The sequence below is a fragment of the Cydia pomonella genome, chromosome 22, assembly GCF_033807575.1.
Source record: "Cydia pomonella isolate Wapato2018A chromosome 22, ilCydPomo1, whole genome shotgun sequence".
In the NCBI taxonomy this organism is placed as follows: Eukaryota; Metazoa; Arthropoda; class Insecta; order Lepidoptera; family Tortricidae; genus Cydia; species Cydia pomonella.
In genome coordinates this window covers 12,176,247-12,200,300 of record NC_084724.1, presented here as the reverse complement: position 1 = coordinate 12,200,300, position 24,054 = coordinate 12,176,247, and the positions used below count along the sequence as shown (strand labels likewise).

The window sequence follows — 24,054 nt, the reverse complement described above, 5'->3', positions numbered from 1 at the left end:
AATAAATTATTATATTTCCTAAACCTATTGACTAGTATAATTGACTCTATTGTTTTAATAGACAGAATCGATCGGCATCTACCGATGTACCAACAAACGAGCAGACGAATCGCCTGATGGTAAGCGATTACCGCCGCCCATGGACACCCGCAACATCAGAGGGGTTGTAAGTGCGTTGCCGGCTTTTAAGATGGGATTGCGCTCTTTTCTTGAAGCTTTGCAGGTCGTATCGGTCCGGAAATACCGCAGGCGACGGGTCATTCCACAGTTGTACGAGGCAGGAAGTTTCTAGAGAAATGCACAGTTGAGGACACTGCTTTAGTTTCGAGGCACGAAACTCTAAAAAGTAATTAATTCAGACACCATCTTATGTGGTGTTGGTATGTTGAACAGATGATGCAGATAAACCCTGATCGCACGGAAGGGTGTAACATGTCAGGAAAAGGCAGACTTTAAGACTTTTTATGATTATAAGTGTTTGATGCAAATATGTTTGGCTCGTGGCTCATTTAGCAGGCGTTCATACGCGCTTCAATTTCACTCTTACTGCAACATAGCGTGTAAAATGTAATGAAACTCTTCAACGCACTTCTTCATATAATTTCACTTCTGATTTTTAAAGCTGCCTCTATAAGCTGGTTCTTGTCTGTTTTAATTTTTTTGTCTTTTAATTATTTATATAAGAATTCAAGCCTTGGCGACCCTCTACATCTCTAAGGATAATTTAATATATATTTTTATATTTTATCTCTGACACTTAGAGACTTATACATCTCTAAAGAATTTTAGTATTTTATGGTTTTATTTTTTTTATCATAGTTTTTTTTTGTGTAATTTGACATTTAGAGACAGTATACATCTCTAATAAAGTATTTATTATTTCATAGATTCGATATTTGTAATTGTTTTTTTTTTTAATTTATTGTTTGTAAAAATGGACATGTAAAAGTGCCCCTGTGGCCTATTTGCTGAATAAATGTTTGATATTTGATATTTGATAAAATGATCAGTTAAATCAAATAATTATTCGCGAATAAATATATTGGTACACTTCTTCATGTGTAGGTACACGCATTGCAGTTACCATCTGAACGCAACCTTTACATTTGGGTTACAGTTAGGTAAGAACAATGAAAAGTAAGGTCTATTAACTTTTAAATGTTCTATCAGCCTATACTTAGTAATAACCAATATAATGTTGCAGGTAAGCTTAGCCTGCAAAGTCATTAGCTACGCACTCCTGAATGGTTGATTGCTGTAGTCAACATGACTGCGGACTTTGTTTATTTATTTAAACTTTATTGCACAAATAAGAAAAAGTGTACAAATCGCGCACTTAATGCCAAAAGGCATTCTCAACTCAACCATTGGGCCAAACAGAGACTTTTTTGTATGTTGGCGCAGGAGAAATTAATAACAAATTATACGGAAAAATTTAAACATACCTTACCCTTTAACCACTTATTAAAGTAACCTAGTAAAAAACTGGTAAACCATCATACTAACTTCACAAGAGTCGAATCCGACAATGAATTGAAAGTGGCGTTAGAATGTTCCAATCTAACGAGCAACAACTGGAACACTTAATTTATTGTTCTAGAGCAGTAATGAATTGTGCTCGCGTTTGGTTCCGCGGAGACTAATTATTAGCAGCTCTGCTCAGCAGCAGGCATTTGTAGATTTACGAGAATTAGATTTTTAGGGTTGCGTGCCAAAAAGTTAAAATATTCAAGTTTCCGCCAATATTTCACTGTTAGGTAAGTATGTGCTAAATTATACGACTGTTTTAAATCTTATTTTAATGAGCCCAACCTCAGCGACGTTGTCTTGGTTTATAACGGTTCCTTACCTTCCATCTTCATCACACTATATAGTATGTATGTAGTATTTTACGGCTCAACTCATGGTAAGCAGAGACTGCAACGGATGTGTTGTCGATATCATTGATATAAATAAATACATTTTAGGAACGCTCGCTATATATATTGTAAGAATGTTTATTTATTAAACCTAGAATTAGTCCCCGCTATGTACACAGTGCATTTCAAAGAGTTCTGCCTTTTTTTATTTATATACCATTAAAAACACGCTATTGCGTACGTAGCAGACTTATTCTTCAATAAGGGTAGGTACATACTATTTTAACCCCCGACGTGAAAAGAGAAGTGTTACCTATATGCTTGACGCTAATGTCTGTCTGTCTGTGGCATTGTAGCTCTCCAACGGATGAACCATAGTTCGATGCGCTTTTTTTTACGTGAAAGCGAGTTTCCTTGCGGCGGTTGTTAGCTATGTTTTACAGAAATCGATCCAGCAGTTTGAAGAGTATCAATCAGCTCTTTTCCAAAATGATGCACTTCAGTAAAGCATTTTTGGTTTCAAATTGACTTTTTTTTACGATTAGACACTAATATCTTCGCAATGCTCTCCAAACTGCAGCCCGCGAGCGAACAGAGACAAAATCCATACAGCGTGATGCGAAAGAAAATCGGAGAGCTAATCGTGGCCCTTGGGACAAAAGGTATTAGATACCTCCTTAATAATTGACTTCTTTAGGCTAAACAAAGTAATCAACAACTTTATCATCGATTCATCGACACTCACTAAAATAAAATGTCTTTAGTAAATTGTCGCCTACATATATATCTGTCTCATTAGCGTGATTTAGTAAAGGAAAGCGAAATGACAGGCTTGCAAGGCATTTGTTAAGACCTAAGTGAAACCGTGGATTGAAGGGTGTTCAGAAAGCGTCATAAAACCACGAGTTCTGCAGGTATATCACAGCATGGCGCCTGGGATATAAAAGGTTTCTAGATGAGACAAGAAAACACAAACTCCGTGTACTTGTATTTGGGTGAACCAACTATTTCTTGTTGGTATTCTGTCCGGTCAGTTCTTTTACCACGTCAACTCTTGTGCCACGTTATATTACCGTGCTTGGAAGATGGACCATTAATATATTCAATCTCAACTCTATGCTCATAATCAATGATTACGTTTCAGTTAATTTTATATGTAGATTGAAATCCTAAGTAGGTATTATCTATCCAACATCCAGGAAAAGTAGGAACGTATCTCTACTAATATAATAAATGCGAAAGTAACTCTGTCTGTTACCTCTACACTCTGATGTAATGTAGGTAGGTATCGTAATAGTTTGAATACTTTGAATCCCGGGAAAGAACATAGGATATTTTGATCACGGAAATCATCTCTTAAGAGGGTGGAATTTACTATGGAAATGGAATACGGAGATACTAATTCGAAGCAGACGAAGTCACGGGCGGAAGCTAAACAGGAAGGTTTCAGATAAACATTTTAGTACGTATAAGTGAAATATATGCCTTTAGGTACTCGTAGTTGACGTTCAAGAAGGAGAAGAGGGATAATAATAGCGCGTTTAAGCTATTACTGAATTGAACGTTCAGTGTTTCTACGACTTAATCCTTAAATCGCCAGAAAACACGGAAGGTCATGAGTGAAAACGTCCTCGGCGAGCAACAGTATCAATGATTCGGGTTATGAAATAAGTTTTTGCCAGATCTCCTCGATGGTTCTATAATATTGCATTGTTAACCGATTTACATAGGTATGTATGCACATTTTCCGCTCAAACGGAAAGCGGGAAATTTGGCTTCCAAAATATAACCCTCGCCAACTAACATATACTAACATACGAGTACAAGTTAAATAAAAGCTTGTAAAAATACAATGAGTTTTAGCAAAAAATATCATTTTTGGTACAAGCTTTTATCGCTGACTGTACTTTTTTACCACAGGCAACTCAATACTCATCAAGACAATCCTAAAAACTACAAACACAATTAGGTTGTGTTGTTTTATCACAGAGTTCCTATGGCGACCTCTTGTCTCCATCATCAGATCAGCTCCATGGTACTATTGCATATATTGATAATATTGCATTGCCACCTGACTTACATATGTATGAAAATTTTCGGCTCAATCGAAAATCGGGAAGTGGGTCATATTTAGCTTCCAAAATTCGTCCACACTAAACATAATACATACATTGTGAGCAAAGGTTATGTCCATTATTTTGGATATTTGGATCTTGCCAAATTAAGGATTAAAAGTCCGGCAAACCTAAATTTTTAATTATATAAGTACTATATGCTGTTAAGTGTTTTAGCATATCCATACAATCTAGGTGCGCGCACGCAAAGGGGTTTCACTCGCATTTAACGCGTCGTTGTGTAGTATTAGGCCGCTAATAGGCAGATTGCTGCAAACCAGCGGTTATTGTTACCTGATTACCACTTGTAATCCGCGCCTTATTAAATTATTGAGTTTAGCTTACGTTGTAAGCGGTTAATGTGGGAGAATTAGAAAATGTTGATAGAAATGATGAGCTTAGTTAACTTCTCGTCGTACGTAATATAATATACGCATTTAGGTAATATCCGCAGAATTAAAAAGCAGTAAAATTTCAATCATGCTCTACTTTTTTTACAGTCCTTAAGTTGTGCTAAACAGCGTAACGTAACGGAATCTTTTAAGTCGATTTAAGTTCACTTCCGGCTGTGAGATTGACTTGAATGTCAGTGAGCTTAAGTGGATACGATAAAGAAAGTACCGTTAGCCAAGCTTGTATCTTGTATTGAAACAATGTTCGTGCCTTATTAACATCTTTTACATGGAGCAATGAGCCACATCAGCACATCGCTCAGGGATTCTAAAAGAATAGTTTAGTTTAGCGCCATCTGTTGGCCAATAGAAACAATATTTTTGTGAACATTCCGCTACACGATTTTTTCAACGTATTTGAATTACTGCTCTGCGTGTTTATTTAGTAGTAGTATACGTATTTATTTAATCCTGTAGTAAGTCTTTAAGTCCTTTCAATAATAAAAATAACACTGTGCGCATTTCAAAGCTATGATTATAAGGATATTTGATTAATAATGTGGTTGCTTTTGTATGTAATTTATGTAACGAAACGCGTTTGACATTGACAGTTGACAGTTTGGTTAATTTGTAGTTATATGTAGTTGCATTTATTTATTTACTTCTGAATTCTGATGCTTCTGAATTAGTTCTGCAACGATACAACATATAATATGTCCGAAAAAGACACTAAAAGTGAAAATGATGACTCTAAAAATACACAGACGGTCGAGAAACCTTTGGACGAAGCGCAAATCAAAGTTAACAACATGCTAAAAGATCGCTTACGGAAGTACATTAAAAAGTTGGACGGTGAGAGCTTATGGTTTATTAGTCCGTACCGTAGAAATGTTACTTAATAGTACACGTTTTATTAAATCAAACTGAAACCCTGCATCACTATATCTATGTAACTGCTTCAATGGCAACTTCAGTCCTAAAATAACCAGAATAAACTAAAAGTAAAGCTAAACACAGGCCTTTCATTTCAGTGTTTTTACTATAAACAATAATGATTAAATTTTATGAGTTTTATAGTCTTTTATACATACTTTCCTAGCATAAGTTTTTATGCACCCTAAACCGACGAGCGTGTATGAGGAATGTCATGAAAGTGAAGGAAGCAAAAGAGGTATGTCAGGATCGTACCAAGTGGAAATCCATGGTCTCTGCCTAGCCCTTCGGGAAATAAGCGTGATTATATGTATGTATGTAAGTTTATTATGCTGATGACCATTTTCCATAACTTTCCCTTACTGTATGTCCTACTGCTTATTTCATTGACTGCTATAATTAGTTCACAGTCAAATTACTTACAATCATAAAGCTTGAAAGTTGCTCATTTTATTGATAAAAGGTATCTGTGCCTCTCGTTTCACAAATATTTGCAAGATGCAAATATTTGTGTGTGTGGGCATGAACTCTATATTTGTAAATGTAAGTCGCACAGACACAGTCAGAAAGGAAGAGCTCCACACACTCTGCTCTACCAACCTTCTGTCAGAGGATGTCTAAAAATGCAAAAGAGTTAAAAGTGAGGAAAGAGCTTGTAGATGGTCTTCCCTTTATTACCTATATACAGTTCCCCCCCCCCCCCTGACCTTATAATAACATATGACAACTCATAAGTATGGTGTTTTGTTTTTGATTGAAGATATAAGAAATCATTTAGGTGTTTTAACATGGGTGTAGTACTACTATTACAGACACAAACACTAGCATCACTAAGGAGGAAAGTAGAAAAATAGAAATAGAAACTTTCAAACAGCTATACAAGCCGAAAATAGAAGGAGATGAAGAATCTTACAAGAAAATACCTAAGTTTTACTACAAACTCCCTCGTCCTGATGAGGTGTTGGCTCAAAAGCTAAGAGAGGAGACTCGGGCGCAGTTCCTACAGAAGAAAAGTAAGGAGTTGTTGGACAACAGTGAGCTGAAGCACCTCTGGAGTCTGTTGGAGAAGTCTAATGGAAGCTACAGCACTTCTAACAATGACGAGCTGATGATAGACTACTTCCAGTTTAAAAAGATCAGGGATGAGGCTGGGCCGAAGTACAGGTATGACAACAAAAGTGCCTATCTTAACCTCTAGTGTCCAACGACTAATACTAGTACAAATTACTCCAGTAAAATTTAAATAATTATTAAACAGAACTAGAGTTGCTTTTGTTCTGTATTGTTCGATTTTAAAAGAAACAAATTCTCAATTATTCTTGCGTCATCTGCATTTAGCTAGCTAAATGAAAACCAGAGAGAATAATATATCGGGAACTTGATGGTATGTAACAGAGGTCTTTGTTGGGGATTAATTACTAGTGTAAGTTCTTCTTCTACATTTATAATAAAGAAATACTTGATTTTGCAGGCCATACTTCACAGCAGAAGTATTCGGTCGGCTGCAGGCGGCGGAGGGCGGCGCGGGGCGGGTGCGGGGCGTGTCGCTCTTCAACTACGTGATGCGGCGCGTGTGGCTGCAGCAGACACGTATTGGTCTCTCGCTCTACGACGTCACCGGCCAGGGCTACCTTACCGAGCATGTTCGTAATATATACTTTACTTCACTGTGGAACACTTCAAGCTGCCACATCTCTTCTCAGCATATATGCGTCCACTGCTGAACATATGCCTCTTTCATGGATTTCTTTCTCTTCGTTGTTCTGTATGCGGCGGTTCTATGCCAGGTCGGCCCTGCCGTCTTCCTGATATTGTCCGACCATCTGGCTCTTGGTTTTCCGTCACCTCGGCTTCCCAGTCGAGTCCAGAACAGTACTCAGACATATATGGCCGGCCCATTCCCACTTCAGCTGCGCAATTCTTTTGGCGATGTCGGTAACTTTTGTGTGTTGGCGAATGTGCACATTCCGAATTCTGTCTCGCAGGGATATCCCGAGCATCGCGCGCTCGATAACTCTCTGTGGCTGCCACATAGGAACCCAAAGTCTTTCAAACGAACCTCATTGAATAATTCAAACTTATTTCCTCCTCCTCCTTACCTCCGTTTTGTAGTCCAAAGTGCTGTTAAGCCCAATTTTTATGACATTTAATTCTGTCGTAGGATCTGGAGAGCTACATTGCCGAGCTAGTGCCGTCCCTGGCAGCACTAGATGGTCTAGACTCCTCATTCAGCTCGTTCTACGTGTGCACGGCGGCGCGCAAGTTCCTGTTCTTCCTGGACCCGCTACGTGTCGGCCGCGTGAGGATACGGGACGTGCTGTCCTGCTCCTTTTTAGATGATTTGCTCGAGGTAAGACAAGGACAATTCACGTTTTATTTCTGATTTATTATTTATAGTTGGTATTTTAAAAATAGTTCTCCTCCTTTTTGCACAATATTCGCCCGTTTTTACTCTATAGAAAGGTATTTTTTCCTAACAATAGCAGAAGTTTTAGTCCACAATGACTTGACAGATTTTAATGACAAATCATTTTTTGATTCCATTCAATAGTAGGAGTGCAATAGATTTTACCGAAAGTATTACTGTTGAACAGGTTTTACTATTTCCTTTTGAGTATGTTAGATTGTGTTTTTCTCCGCCATACCTATGAACAAACTTATCTCTCACATTTTCGCCCCAACGCGTCCATCACAATTCAAGTAGTTACCGATTCACCATAATAACATTGCAGCTGCGCGAGGAAGACCTGCCGATGGAGCTGCAAGAGCAGAACTGGTTCAGCGCGGCGTCGGCCCTGCGCGTGTACGGCCAGTACCTCAACCTGGACCGCGACCACAACGGCATGCTGTCCATCTCCGAGCTGGCCGGGTAAGGCACTTAATATTAATTATCAATTATCATACACTGAAATAAATATCACATACGACAGATAAAGTTAGGTACCGCGGCATCCAGTGCCCAGGGCTTCGAAGTCTTACGATCTTTAAGATTCTTCGGACATTCTTACAGAAATTGACTAAGCCCCAGAGTAAAGTCAAGAAGACTTGTGCTGTGGGTACTCAGACAACGATAAAATATATAAATACTGAAATACATAGAAAATGTCCATGACTCAGGAACAAATGTCTGTACTCATCACACTTCATTATAGATAGGGTCACATATCAACCTAACTTTTTTGTCTCCTCTAGCTACGGCTCCGGCACGCTGACGCGCGCGTTCCTCCAGCGCGTGTTCCAGCAGTGCCTCACGTACGACGGCGAGATGGACTACAAGACCTACCTCGAGCTAGTGCTGGCCCTGGAGAACAGGAGGCAGCCCGCCGCGCTCGCCTACCTGTTCCGCCTGCTCGACATCAACTCGCAGGGCTACCTGGACAAGTTCACGCTCAACTACTTCTTCAAGGTGAGACAGATGACTTTATGAGCGAGGAAAGTATAAATTATAAAAAGATCCAACTATTCACATTTGACAATTCAGTCAGTAATGTCATTTATCTGCCTTAATTGAGAAACGGGGTAAAATAAGAGAATAATTGTTTGCACAGGCCATCCAGGAGCAGATGGTGGCGCACGGCGCGGAGCCGGTCAACTTCGAGGACGTGAAGGACGAGATCTTCGACATGATCCGCCCCGAGCACCCCTCGCGCATCACCCTGCAGGACCTCATCCGCAGGTAACCCTCACTCCTAATGCGGGAGACGTGTCCAGGAGCCGCTTACTTCGAGGACGTGAATTTTAGGCAACTAGTGGGTCATAATTCATAAATAATATCTTAAAACAACAATAATACATTGTGGCTGCCATGGACTGCCCCCCCCCCTTGGTCGCTAAAATAAAAATAAAGGACAATGGGCACTTTTGTATGGGGAGTGTCCCATGGATGTATACTGTTGAGACATATGTTGTTTTAAAGCTCTTAATCGTAGTATTATTTTATTGTATGGCACCAACCTTGGACAACTTGCAGGGACCGAGCTATATAAAAAAAGAAGTTGCGCATATAAGCAGTTATATTTCCTTATACGCGAGATATAAAAAGTTTTAGCGTATTTTATTCGAAAGAATATAAAAAATGCTTTATGTTTTTTGTATCAACACCAATGATAAAGTATTTAAAGGGACACAATGTACAGTTTTAAAAAATCGCCATTCTAAAAATTACTTGATACACAGCGAAATAAGAGTGTATACAAATGCCATGTATATCATGTGAAAAGTATTTTTATAAGCTATTTTTTGTATAATATAGCTGGGGTCAAATCGTTGCAGGGATCAAAATAAAACCATTTAATGAGTTAATTAATTGTAGTTAATTACGCCGTAACTTTTCTACTCAACGCCAGATGTCGCTCTAAAGCAAAATTCTACTTGACGTAAAGCATTTATACATAGCGGTAATCTCGTCAGTCTTACTCCATCATTTTAAAAAGTATAGACTAGTTTATGGATTTCTAAAGTTATGTCAAGATGACTCTGAATATAATAATGTCAACAATAATTGTCAAAACACGCAATTTAAAATATTCAACATTGTAATTACAAAATAGTATATTTTAATGCGCTATAATTTTCTCCAATCGAAAGACACTCCATTCCATTGATCTCGGAGAGTATGCTCCTTGATGATCTTCACTATTCATGGGGTAGGTAAGATAAAAGTATTATTTTTTCTCGTATAGCTACTATATAGCGTTCGACTCCATGGAAAATAAAGGCTCCAAATTATATAAAAAATGTAGCATATATATAAAGTGCAATTTAGATAGTATTCCAGAAAAAAATGCGCCAATGTAAATGCTGAAAAGTTTCCTATCGTATTGTTGAACATTCATATCTACTTCTGATCTACGCGACCTTAGAAGTTTGGATTGTCCTACCTAATCATTTTACATTTTAATGTTTTCAGAACAAGAATTATTTTACTTCCCACTGTCTATGTAAGGAGACTTAGAGCGGATTCATACTTTACTATACGTGTCGTGTCGAATGATAGTCCCTATGTCAGTTTCTCCAATTCTATTTTGCATAGGATAAGTTAAAAAAAATTATTAACAATATGTGTTACCGTATTTTTATTCGTGAAATGTTACCTATATTTCTAAGTTAATGATTGTACTATACTTCCAAAAATATGTCTGACAAACATTTTACATGAAAGCCATTTTTCCACGTAAAAATGAACTGTTATAGGGACCACCTTTTGAATTTATGATAATTTATTCATATTTTAATGTAGGTACTCTGGTAATATTGCAGGCATTATATCAGCACCAAATAAATGCTGTGAACCAGATATCTAAAGTCTTTTAAGCGGCGAATAACGTTTCCAAATCGCATTTTCTTTTGACATATCTTATTTTTTTCTTTTTTTTTTGCTCTTTTTTTCACGACCGGTTTGGCCAAGTAAGTCGATGATCCTGGGTTTGAATGCCGGTAAGGGCATTTATTTGTGTGATGAGCACAGATATTTGTTCCTGAGTCATGGATGTTTTCTATGTATTTAAGTATTTGTATATTATATATTATTATGTCGTTGTATGAGTACCCACAAAACAAGCCTTCTCGGCTTGCCGTGGGACTCAGTCAATTTGTGTAAGAATGTCCCTATAATATTTATTTATTGTTATTATTATCGTATGTCCTATCATGGAACAATAAGGTTACGGACCGTGCGCGGAGCCGAAGCAACACGTAGAGCCCTTTGGCCACCTTAATGAAATGTAAGGGGTACTCCGATCGGATGCTGCCCTTGCCCGTATTATGGGTCGCACGCAGAGGCAGCACCCGCCAGGGTGTAAAGATTATTTGAGAGTTTATAGAATCTAAAATGAACCGGGCTATTGGGTAAAAGCGATGGAATAAATACTGGGCTATGAAATAAAAAAACCGGACGCCTACCTAATAAAACGGTATTCAATTTTATTTCCGGCAGACGGCGACTCGCCCCCACAAAAAGCGACATCTAGGATGGCTCTTGAGCCGGTAACACCGGTGTGAGCGGCTCAGGGGTGTTGAGAGGTGTACGCCGCTTTCTACCCAAGCAGCTACTGTGCCAAATCGCGTCTTATGCATGGTTCACTTCCACCCCTGGAGCTTATAGCTCTAACGAATCCACTGTGGCCGGCCGTCTAAGGCAAGCCAGAGGCAGAGAATCCTGTCCCACCCACCCTCCTTGCAGGTAACAGAACTCCCCAGGAGCACTCGGGTGTGTAAGGTCGCTACTCCCCAACTTATTATAATTGTTATTACTTTCAGCATTTTTAAGTTGTTCATCGGACACTGAGGCCATTGAAGTTTCAAGCTGGCGGCATCAAAAATGGAGTACCTAGGTACTGTTTCAAATAAATGGGTGGTAAGTAAGTACATTTGGTGAAGTGGAACTGCTGATGTTGATCAGAAACAGAACTCTTCCACGCGCGTGATTTGTCTTCTTTGCTGTTTGTAGCGAGTAAGTTTCAAGTACCAAGGTTTTTAGGAACCTTTGTGTCAAGGTAAAGGTCTGACCATGGGTTCCATGACGAAGCGAGGGAACACCTCAAATCTTATAGGCATATAGTCATTTTGGATTTTCATCAATACCTTAAGCTTTTTCATTCCCACTAGTGGCATTTAATGAAGTGGAACTACTGATGTTGACCAAAACGGAACTCTTGAACGCGCGAGAGTTTTCTTCTTTGTTTTTTTTATGATATAAGAGGCAAACGAGCAGACGTCACACCTGATGGTAAGCGATTACCGCCGCCCATGGACACCTGCTTAACCATAGGGGTTGTAAGTTCGGTGCTGGCCTTTAAGATTGGAATACGCTGTTTTCTTAAAGTTTTAAATGTCGTATTGGTCCGGAAATACCGCAGGCGACAGATCATTTCATAGTTTAGCTGTATGAGGCAGGAAGTTTCTAGAGAAATGCACAGTTGAGGACTGCCAACCATCTAAGTGGTGATAATAAAAATGTTGTAGCGTAGAGCGCTGACGAAAAGAAGCGGCAAGGATTAATCCGAGCAATTCGATGGAACACTCGCCGTAATAGATTTGTCCTGATAAGTTTGTAGAAAGTAAGGTTGTTAAGAAACATCTGTGTCTAGATCCAGGTCTGATAGATACCTCAAACCTTATAGAAATACATAAAATTTTTTTTTGGATTTACATCAATATCTTTAGGCGTTTTATTAAAAAAAAAGCTACATTTGATCAAGTGGAACTGCTGATGTGTTCCAGAACGGAACTTTTTAACGCACACGTTTTGTATTCTTTATTAAGCTTGTAGTGAGTAAGGTTCTTAAGGTGTACTTAATACATCAATGTCCAGTTCTGATGATGGGTTTCATGAAGAATCGAGGGAATTCCTAAAATCTTTTAGGCATACATGTAATAATTTCTGGGATTTTATTTACATATCAAGCATTATTATTAAAAAAGTGTAATTTGACTAAAAGTAACAGCTGATGTTGACCAGAATGGAACTCGCCAACTTGCGCGCGATTTGTTTTATTAGTTAAGTTTGTAGCAAGTAAGTTTTAAGTATTAAGGTTTTTAGGAACATATGTGTCAAGGTAAAGGTCTGATGATAAGTCCCATGAAGAATCGAGGGAATTTCTTAAATGCTATAGGCATATATGTAGTACTTATTGGATTTTCATCAACATATTATCAACTTTTATTCACAAAAGTGACATTTGATGATGTGGAACTACTGATGTTGACCAGAACGGAACTCCAACGCGTGCAATTTTTCTTCGTTAAGTTTGTAGCAAGTAAGGTTCTTAAAAAACATTTTTGTCAAAGTACAGTTCTGATGATGGGTTTCATGAAGAATCGAGGGAATTCCTAAAATCTTATAGGCATACATGTAATAATTTCTGGGATTTTATTTACATATCAAGCATTTTTATTAGTAAATTGTCATTTGACTAAGTGTAACAGCTGATGTTGACCAGAATGGAACTCGCCAACTCGCGCGCGATTTGTTTTATTAGTTAAGTTTGTACCAAGTAAGTTTTAAGTACTAAGGTTTTTAGGAACATTTGTGCCAAGGTAAAGGTCTGATGATGGGTCCCATGAAGAATCGAGGGAATTTCTTAAATGTTATAGGTATATATATAGTACTTATTGGATTTTCATCAACATATTATCAAGTTTTATTCACAAAAGTGACATTTGATGATGTGGAACTACTGATGTTAACCAAAACGGAACTCCAACGTGCGCAATTTTTCTTCGTTGTTAAGTTTGTAGCGAGTAAGGTTCTCAAGAAACATTTTTGTCGAAGTACAGTTCTGATGATGTGTTTCATGAGAAAGCGAGGGAACTCCTCATTCTCCTCAATTCTTATAGGCATATAGTCATTTTGGATTTTCATCAATATCTTTAGCTTTTTTTATTCACATTAGTGGCATTTGATGAAGTGGAACTAGTGATGTTGACTAAAACGGAACTCTTCAACGCGCGAGATTTCTTTCTTCTTTTGTTTGTTGTGATATAAGAGGCAAACTAGCAGACGAATCAACTGATGGTAAGCGATTACCGCTGGCCATGGACACCTGTTACACCATAGGGATTGTAAGTGCGGTGCCGGTATTTAAGATAGGAATACGCTCTTTCCTTAAAGTTTTAAAGATCGTATTAGGCCGGAAATACCGCATGCGACAGATCATTTCATAGTTTAGCTGTATGAGGCAGGAAGTTTCTAGAGAAATGCACAGTTGAGAATCGCCAACCATCTAAGTGGTGAAGATATAAATGATGTAGCGTAAAGCGGTGACGGAAAGAGGCGGCAGAGATTAATCCGAACAATTCCTCGGAACTTTTAAATTTGTAGAAAGTAAGGTTCTTAAGAAATATCTGTGCTAGACACCAGTGTCTAGTGTCTAGGTCTGATGATGGACACCTCAAACCTTATAGAAATACATATAGTTTTTTTTTTTCATCAATATCTCTAGGTGTTTTATTTAAAAAAAGTTATATTTGATCAATTTGGTCTGATGATGGACACCTCAAACCTTATAGAAATACATATAGTTTTTTTTTTCATCAATATCTCTAGGTATTTTATTTAAAAAAAAGTTATATTTGATCAAGTGGAACTGCTGATGTTGTCCAGAACGGAACTCTTCAACGCGCGCGATTCTTATTCTTTGTTAAGTTTGTAGCAAGCTAGGTTTTTAGGAAAAATTTGTGTCAAGGTCCAGTTATGATGATGGATTCAACGAGGAATTGAGGATTTTAAATCGATTTGAATTCTCAATTGGGAGGAATTGAGGATTTTCGTCAACATATCAAGTTTTTTTTATTTGAACAAGTGACATTTGATGAAGTGAAAACTGCTGATATTGAGCAAAATGGAACTCTTCAACGACAAGTATTTTACCTTAGGCGTTTTTTTATTTTATTTCGTTTATAGGATGTAAGGCTTTTAAGGAACATTTGTGTCAAGCTCCAGTTCTGACGACAGGTTCTACGAGAAACCGAAGGAGCTTCTCATATTGTATATGCATACATATAGTCAATTTAGGATTTTCATCAATATTACAAGCATTTTTACTCAATAAAGTGACATTTGATGAAGTAGAATTGCTGATGAAGAACGGAACACCTCAACGACTTCCAGATTCTTTATTTTTATTACTCTTCTTTCTTTTTCATTATTCTTAGAACAGGTATTTCTACTAAGTGAACCGAACTGCTACTATTAAAAGTAGGTAGGTAGGTTAAATAGGTTAGAACGGTAAGGATTATTATGTATAGGTAAGTAGTCTTTCTTTTAATTAAACATAGGTAAGTAATTCTATTTAAGTATAAGTATCTTTAAAAAAAAACATCAATCGACTCTTATCTGTTACTAGTTCCAGTTTCAGAGTATAAAAGCCGGGTACACAGCTAGCCAGGTTACGTTAGGTAATAAATAAATAAATATGTAGGGACAATCTTACACAGATTGGCCCCAAACTAATCAAAGCTTGTACTATGGGTACTAGGCGACGTTAAACATACTTATTTAGATAAATATATATTTACGTATATACAAAGAAAACACGCATGCCTTAGGAACAAATATCTGTGTTCATCACACAAAGAAATGCCCTTACGCGATTCAAACTCGGGACCATCGGCTTCATAGGCAGGGTCACTACCCACTAGGCCAAACCGGTCGGCAAAAGGTAAAGATAATTAGGTAAAGACAATGAATAATTAAACGTATTATAAATTGACACCAATATCCATCAAATAAGTAGTATAACTAGGTATGCTAAGAGCGGGCTTCAGGCCATTACGTCGCACCTTTAGAATGAAACTAATTTGACTCAAAAAGTACGACTACTTTATATATGTAGTTTGGTAGAACAGTAAGAACTCACTATATGTGTCTCTTTTTCATGCGGTGAAATCCCCCCACCCGGAAAGGGTAGCGACGCCCATTTTATCGACTCTCGAGTCGACTCCAATCTGATACTAATAGTAAGTAAGCCCTTATTTAGTAAGCAAATTGTAGTAGTCATCCCTCTTAGTAAAAGAACGGAAGTATTGTAAAGATACTACTTTTTAACCGACTTCAAAAACTTTTTTTTGTATATATGTTAAGTAAGATCTTCGTCATTTCTGAACCAATGTTGAAAATTAGTTATCGTTTGAAAGTGGGTATATAGTTCCAAGATGGTCCTATTTTTGACAAAACCACGAGGAATTGAAGGAACTCCCCAAATCTTATAGGCGTTTTTTAGTTTCATCAACAGACCAAGCATTGCCATTCAAAAAAGTGCTATTTGAAGAAGTGGAACTTCTGATCAGGACCAGAAAAGAACTCTTTAACGATGCGTATTTCACGCTAGACGATTTGTCTTCTTTGTTATGTTTGTAAAGAAGCTACTTGCTTAACGAGGTTTAAGGAATATTTGTGTAAAGGTCTAGCTTACATCATGGGTTCCATGAGGAAATTGAGGCAACCTCTCAATTCTTGATGGAACTTAAAACTGTTTATTGACATAATTGTCGATAGGTATCCCATCTGCTCTAATTTACCCCACTTGACGGTACTTACATGAAAAAAAAACTTCTCTTAAAAATAGGAAACCGACTTCAAACATAGGTATTAGAAAACAATACAAAAACTGTTATTGTATTTTCAGAAACCATACGGCAATAATGAGGATGCATCGACATAAGAAGAATCGATCATGGGCAAGATAAAGTTCAAGAAAAAAGCAAATATAATGTGTACTTGTGTGTAGTCAAAGAAAGTTGAAAAATAAAGCATAATTAATGGCCATAGAATACAGAACCGATACACGAACATTAAGACTATTAAAAATAGACATATAGGTTGATCGTACTACTCGTACTAATGTATTTCTTTTGTTCAATTATATTGCATTAAAGTTAGATTCTCTAGGTATATATTATTCATAGGTTCTGTATTCTATATGAATTGTTTTAGTGTAATTATTGTACTAAATACCGTTGACCGCCTGTCAACAGTATTTATTTCTACATTACTATCACAGATTTTAGGCCCTACAGTAGTTTTTGAATTAGTATTTACTATGGACAAATATAGCGAAATGTGAGTTTTTACCTAAAATATCAATCCAGGAGAACATATTGGAGAGACTAGAGATAATACACCGCTTTAAGGGCGGTCGCACACGGGATTGACATCTGGCGTCTAGATGGTGGGTGGACCTCAGCGAATTTCAAAGAAATATTTATAAACATCCAATGACGTTCGGCTCGGATACCAGATCTTCAATCTCCTGATTCCTGTGGAGTCTCCAGGTTCCATCCTCTCCACGTGTGGGTCCTAGGATTTTTTGCGCTGCCAGACTCCGATGACTCGGACACGTAGTCCAGATGGGTGAGGATCGTGCAGCCTGGAGGGCGTACTCTGAAGTTCCAAATGGCCAAAGACCGTCTAGACATCCTAGGTAGGTCCCGCTGGAGAGACGAAATGCAAAAAGACCTTAGCGAACTCGGCGCCGTCGACTAGATGGAAACGGTTTTGGACAGAGAAGCATGGCGGTCTTTGGTGTCGGAGGCCAAGATCCACTTCGGGTCGCTGCGCCACAGCAGTAAATAAGTATTTATAAACATATTGTACCTTCTGTGTACCTAACCCAAAACGAGATATTTAAGAAAAAGTCCACCCGCCATTCTGACGTCAGGATTGCGGTTGGACATATGAAATCTTGCATTATACCGCACTAAAAGTATGCAGTTATATGGTACAGTCGCCATCAGATATATCGGAGTGGCCGAGGTGCTCAAACATATCTAAACACGCACTCTAACCCCTTGACAGTAGAGGCATGTTCAGATATTCGTGGGTACCTTGGCCGCTCCGATATATATGATGGTGACTGTACCTTCAGTGTACCTCTGTAAATAGAAATAGAAACCGGTGTACCTCTCCCCAAAACAAGCTAGGCTAAGCTCATGCACAATATAACTGCATACTTTTAGTGCGGTATAATGCAAGATTTCATAGGTCCACCCGCCATGCTGACGTCAGGTTGGCGGGTTGACCGTTTTGTAAAATATCTCGTTTTGGGGAAAGGTACACTGGTTTCTATTAAAGGTACACTGAGGTACACAGGAAGGTACAATATGTTTATAAATATTTCTTTGAAATTCGCTGAGGTCCACCGCCATCCTGACGCTTACCATATATCTAAGGACCGACCTTAGGGGCAATAACGATAGTGCTAGTTCAGTTGTTTCATTCACAAATTCGAGCCAATCGTGCTGTCTAACGCAACTAGATGCGATCAATCGCGTGCGTAATGCGAACTCATCAACCAATCACGTTGTGGTACTTGTGGCGTTAGACTGCACGATTGGCTCAATCAAACTCGTGTGCGTAACACCGCTGTACTGGTCTCATTCTTATTGCCCGTAAGGCCCGTCCTCAGATATATTATGTCAATGACACAGTCGCGATTTTAAAAAATCCACATCGCTTCTGCTACCAAATTGTTGAGCATAACGTTTTCCTATCCATAGGTTCCATCTGTCCAGTAGGATCCACCATCTCGATCCACCAGATTGAAGAGATTGTTACTTAACTGATGGATCGAGATGATGAAACCTACTGAATAGGGCGGGTCGATTGGCTGAATTGGATATAACAAAGTACGCTTATATGAAACACTGCTCCGGTGTGCGAGTGAGACAGTCAGGCCAATTTGAACTTGCATTTGACAGAAAACTGATTGTCTCCATCGAACGCTACCAGTTCCATTGCCGGCCTCTTCGCTGCCTTCTATAGTGGTTCAATCCTACCTTGCTTGTGAATAAAAAAGGGGCGTGCACACCGATATTAGAGTAATATTGGAATCATATCAGTTAGTTGCGGGCGTCTCGCTCGCACAAATACATGCATATAAGTGCGAAATGAACGCACGAATGACAGCTAACTGGTATCATTCCAATATTATTCTAAAATTGGTTTAACCCTTTACCAGGCCAAGGGATATATTCCACCCACATCTTATATCGTTTACCGTAGTCAGGTTTTAACTCCAAACCACCTACAAAATATTTTGTCAATCCCTGAAAATATTATTTTATGATCTTCATTCAGAACACGCTTCTAAATTGCGTAATATATCTTCGGCAGCCGTTTAAATTAACTTGAACGCTAATTTCAGTAAACTACGGAGAAATTCGAACACTTTCCATAATTTCTATGAAACAGAAGTACATAGGTCGAACAATTTTTTGATATTTTGTAGATTTTGAGTGTTGAAAGCTAATGTAATCGTAAACATTGCTAAATATTCATGCATTATTGTGTATGACCAGAATTAGGATGTGGGTTGACATTATCCCATGGCCTTATTAGAGTTTAACTGTGTGGGAGCTATTTTTCCCATGGCCCGGTAAATTGTCTTGTCATGTCATAAAAACTCACGTAAGTAAGTAGTGATTGATATAATGTTTCGTAGGAGATTTGGAGTTAAACCTTGACTATTATAACCGATATAAGATGTGGGTGGAATATATCCCTTGGCCTGATCAAGAATATAATAAGACAAAATCTAGTATGACAGTTCATTACTTAGACAGGCGATGGGATAACCGTAACCCACATTTTTATTTCTGGTTTAAAGGAAGATCTCCGACTTTCATAAATACATTTTTTACAAGGCGTTCAATACGGTTGCAACAGCATATAAAGTACGTATTAAGACACGCTGGTTCTTCGGGGCCTGGTAAAGGGTTAATGTCAGTTGCACTTTCGAATTGGCCTACATAGCGATTTCCTTAGCCTGCACACCGGATCGGCGTGTGGGCCAGCATCTACCTAATGTAAAGCTACCTCATTAGGTGCTTTTAGCCTTTTGAACGGCAAGAACACCTAAAGATGTGGTGAGAGAAAGCCGCGCGTCCCTCATGCACTAGCTTTACAGCTTGCATTGCGACCAATGTATGCCGCTCACCGCCCCGCCGGTCGCGTGGGTCCAACCCGCGGCCGGCCCTAGAATACGTACTTTACATATAAACAAGAGCACGCGAGCATTTTGCGAGTTGTGTATGTGTACTTGTGTTATCTAGGCGCACAAACGGTTACAATAACAAGAAGTGTACACCGCGTGTGCAGTCCAACACGGGAGCACGGGTGCGATTCGAAAATAACGCGCTAGCGACGCATTACGACATTGATACTTTACCCGTAGAACGCCATAAACAAAAACGTTACTCACACGCCAAGGTCACGGGCGCAAGTGAGCTTGAAAATGCATGAGTATTACATTAGGGACTTTAACAGCGATTATAACAGCTAGAATCATTAATGTGTTCCTGGCCCTTAAATCATGTCTAGTGACGGCGCCTTTAGGTGTTCTTGACGTTCAAAAGGTTAAGGGCAAACGCTAGCAAACGCTAGCTGGCGCTAGTGCACGGAGCGGGCAAACACGCGCAGGTGCCTTTGTAAGTAAAATCAGTCGCACGCGTCCGCGCCAGTTAGCGTTGCTCATACTGTAAGCCCGGACGGACGCCCTATGCCCTAAACCTTACTTGAAAGTGTGAAGGTTACTCTGACAGCGGCTATATCAGCTATAATGTATTTATGACGCTTTGAGCATAGCTAGTTACGACGCCTTAAGGTATTCTTGGCGTTCAAAAGGTTAAGGGCGTTTGCTAGCTGGCGCGAGTGCACGGAGCGGGTGCTCGGGTTGTAGGTAAAATTCGTCGCACGCGTCCGCGCCAGTTAGCGTCGCCAGTTACTGTTTTTCGTTAACCCGCTCCAGCTAGCAAACTAATCGCAAATGGTCCGAGATTGGCGCAATAACCATGCATTCCCTTATCTGGATCTGGATGCACCTATTCACCAATGCTTGCTTTAAAGTAACTTGTCGACTCGTCCTGATAATATTTGTGCGACCGTGAAGAAAATGTATGCCGTCAGTTATTTTTCAATTTATATGAAATAAAGGTGTTAAATGTATTCAAAAGTTTTTATTTCATATGTATATATAATGGAACGAAATACAGCTACTATCTTAGCTTGGCAAGCAGTTAAGAGTCGCTGATGCTTGTAATGTATTCACTGCGTTAATTTAAGCATTAAGATTCTTTATTTTCACTAAGCATTTGACAATTCACTTACATGAGAACTTAAAACTACACAATTTAATCCTGCTTCATATGGCAAATGAAGGGAACGTTGCTTTGAACCGCGACGCAATCTCAAATGTTTCACTTTTACACAATTTTCCTGCAGAGAGACAAAACAAGTATGTACATAGTACCTTTTTACGATTTATTTTATCGTAACATATAAACTTAGATTTATTTTCTTGCTGCTAATTATGGTACTCCATAAATACATTTACTTACCTACTTATTGCTTAGGAATCTTATTTCATGTTTAATAATAAGTTTATATAACGTTTCTAGCGGGACATAACGCGAACTTTAAAAAATGTAATGCTTTTTCTACCTTTATCACTCGAATATGTAAGAGCAAGAGAGATAAATAGACGAAACTTACTAGTTCAAGGTAACCACTCGTTTTATTGTCAAAGTTCCGAATTAAACAAACTTATTCTTCGGTGACATTTTTTAGCGTTTATAAGCGACTATACGGATCCAGCATTTGCCGCTCAATCGGTTCTCCTATTGCACGCAAGATGTCAGTACTAGAGAGGATTTGAAAAATCATAATTAAGTAGTTTAGTGCCATTTATTGAGCGGTAATAATTTTAAAAAATATATAAATTACTTTTTCATTATATTTCAGGCACGCAAAGTGATGTAAATGGTTACAAAAGTAACTCTATATGAATGACATTTTTTAGTTCCAGTTTACGCCGCAGCGCATGATCAAAATTATTAATATCATCTTCCCTGGACACTTTCGGTCTTTGGTGTCATATAAGTAATTAATGCTTAATTGAAGACCTTCCAAATAGGATATGACTCAATTGTATATACCAATAGTAAAAATTACCCAAACTGCTACCGAGGCTCCATCTAGTGCCAGGTAGAACAAACAAAGCGGCATTTACCACAATTAATTAACGAAAAAACTAGTTTTATTACCGCCCCTGCAAGCATTTGAGTGCAAGTATATATATATTAAAATACCTTATAAAAATGTCTTTTAAATGATATATATGGCTTGAGTATACACGCAAGTTTCAGTGTTTAATAGCAGTATTTTTAATTCAAGCATATGTTATATCAACTAATTCCAGCCCTGTACGTACTTAAACGTAAGTAGTGGTAAACAGAAATCTAGAATTTCTCATATTCTTTCATACAAAACACCTAACAACCGGCTACATAACAAGTACTTTGTAAAACAACAGTTTATATTCGCCACTCTTTTTTTTAAATTGCTCAGTCCCTGCACGTTATCCAAAGTTGGTGTCATACAATAAAATAATGCTAAGAGTAAACCCTTTCAAACGAGATATGTCTCAACAGTATACATCCATGGGACAAATTGCCCATTCTCCTTTTAGATTATCAAATCGATAATTATCAGGCAGTAAAATCACGATAATTATCAAGATAACTATCATTGGTGATCATCCTTTCGAATCGAACCCAGTCTTGGCTTACCGTGGAACTTAGTAAATTTGTGTAAGAATGTCCGTATAACATAAATAAATGAGATGTAATGTTTGCAGCGGGCACGGGCACACGGCGGTGTCGATCCTGCTGGAGCTGCACGGGTTCTGGGCCTACGAGAACCGCGAGGCGCTGGCCGCCGCGCCCGAGCCCTCCTGACGGCCCGTCGTCGACGAGAAGAGGTTCTACGTCATCTAGGGTGGTTCTACACCTCAAAGTCTCGACACTGGCTCTTCTAAAGAAGTTCTACATATTTGAGGGATCTAAATCATTTAGAAAGTTTTATATCAGAAAGTTTCTACATCGTCTAATAAGTTGTATACAACATCTAAAGCGTTTCTATTTTGACATAGTCAGAAAAGATTTATGTGTAATTTAAGGTACTACGTAATCCAAACTATGGAGTTTTAAACCATGAGCTAGATGCTATACAAGTTGAAAAACCCCGAACCCCTATTCGACAAAAGAGGGTCTATTTCATCATATCATACGGCCCGCCTGATGGTAAGCAGTCACCGTAGCCTATGGACGCCTGCAATTCCAGAGGTGTTACATGCGCGTTGCCGACCCTTTAAAAATCTGTACACTCCTTTTTTGAAGAACCTCATACTGTATCTGTAACCTCAATCTCATATTGGATCTGTAAACAACAACTGGTTTTAAGACTTTTAAGAAACTTATTAAAATAACACCAAAACTCTACTTTAATATAATTTGTTTATTGACTGTAAACATATAACATTAACAAGACTTGTATAAAATTGAATAACAACATAGAAATAAAACTTTATTCAAACTGATAACATGTAAATAAAAACTTGGATTACTCCTAAATATATTTTTTAAATATTTATATTAAATGCATATTTAGATTATATTGTACTTTCTTCTTTATTATTGTAAAATATCCCACGATTAGTATTACATAAGCATTATACCTATTTCTAAAGTAACAAATACAAACTCGTAGGAAATAACACGGATTTGATTTCCATACATAACTAGTTAAAAAAGCCAATTAAGTTATATAAAAATATTTGCGTAATGTTTGAATTCCGTAATTACAAACCCTACGGACGGACCTTTCCTTCCGTCAGTGTGTCCGTATGTCAACGTTACCTTTGTTTTAATTAATATAATATATCTGTGTGGTATTGAACCAAAACTGCTAATTTTCAACACGTAAGGCATCTTCAATTCATTCAAATTAACACATAAAGAAAGGGAGTGGAAGCTAACCATTGACTAAAAGATCGACGTTTAACTCCTTGTGTGGCTTGTTTTTTTTTTTTAATTGAGTCCTCGTACGCGAAAAATTCCAAAAGATTGAAAATATTCTCGAAACTTCATGAGAAATAAGATAAATTAACATTTTGGAAAGGGGAATTTCTTTCCCAATAGGATATTGAAAGAACTTTTTCAGATCTTAACAATATCAGCGAAAATTTCCCAATTCGGAAACTTTAAACAGATTCCTGTGCGCTCCTGTACTCGTAGACGCTGCCGCGCTCGAGAAAGTCGCTGCGTTGTTCGGCGCGGGAGTCGGCGGGAGGCGATTCCGAAGGCGGCCCGTAGCCGCCCCCGGCAGGGGAGTTCATTATGTACTTATCCTGAAATGTGGGTAAAGATCAGAAATGTGCGGAACTTTTAGTCTGCGATCACCAATGTCTAGGCTATACCGAA

The 24,054-nt window shown here is 38.3% G+C and overlaps 2 protein-coding genes and 1 long non-coding RNA gene across 3 annotated transcripts in view; 2 read left to right on the top strand and 1 right to left on the bottom strand.

Moving 5' to 3' along the window:
* The first annotated feature begins 4,812 nt into the window (after window positions 1–4,812).
* Window positions 4,813–23,253, top strand: LOC133530244 (serine/threonine-protein phosphatase 2A regulatory subunit B'' subunit gamma-like). The gene is made up of 8 exons (XM_061868122.1): window positions 4,813–5,217; window positions 6,111–6,462; window positions 6,770–6,941; window positions 7,460–7,648; window positions 8,031–8,167; window positions 8,491–8,704; window positions 8,847–8,974; window positions 22,431–23,253. Exons 1-8 carry the CDS (start codon window positions 5,079–5,081, stop codon window positions 22,528–22,530), a joined length of 1,431 nt encoding a protein of 476 aa, XP_061724106.1. The 5' UTR covers window positions 4,813–5,078; the 3' UTR covers window positions 22,531–23,253.
* LOC133530256 (uncharacterized) lies at window positions 15,053–19,381 on the top strand. The gene is made up of 2 exons (XR_009801279.1): window positions 15,053–15,756; window positions 16,425–19,381. It is a non-coding gene; the product is annotated as an uncharacterized LOC133530256 (long non-coding RNA).
* The window catches only part of LOC133530239 (5-oxoprolinase), a 31,255-nt gene continuing 30,270 nt past the window's right edge, over window positions 23,070–24,054 (bottom strand). The window contains exon 30 of the mRNA XM_061868112.1: window positions 23,070–23,981. Within this exon, the coding sequence (XP_061724096.1) occupies window positions 23,835–23,981 (147 nt within the window). The 3' untranslated portion in view covers window positions 23,070–23,834. The remainder of the gene's footprint in view (window positions 23,982–24,054) is intronic.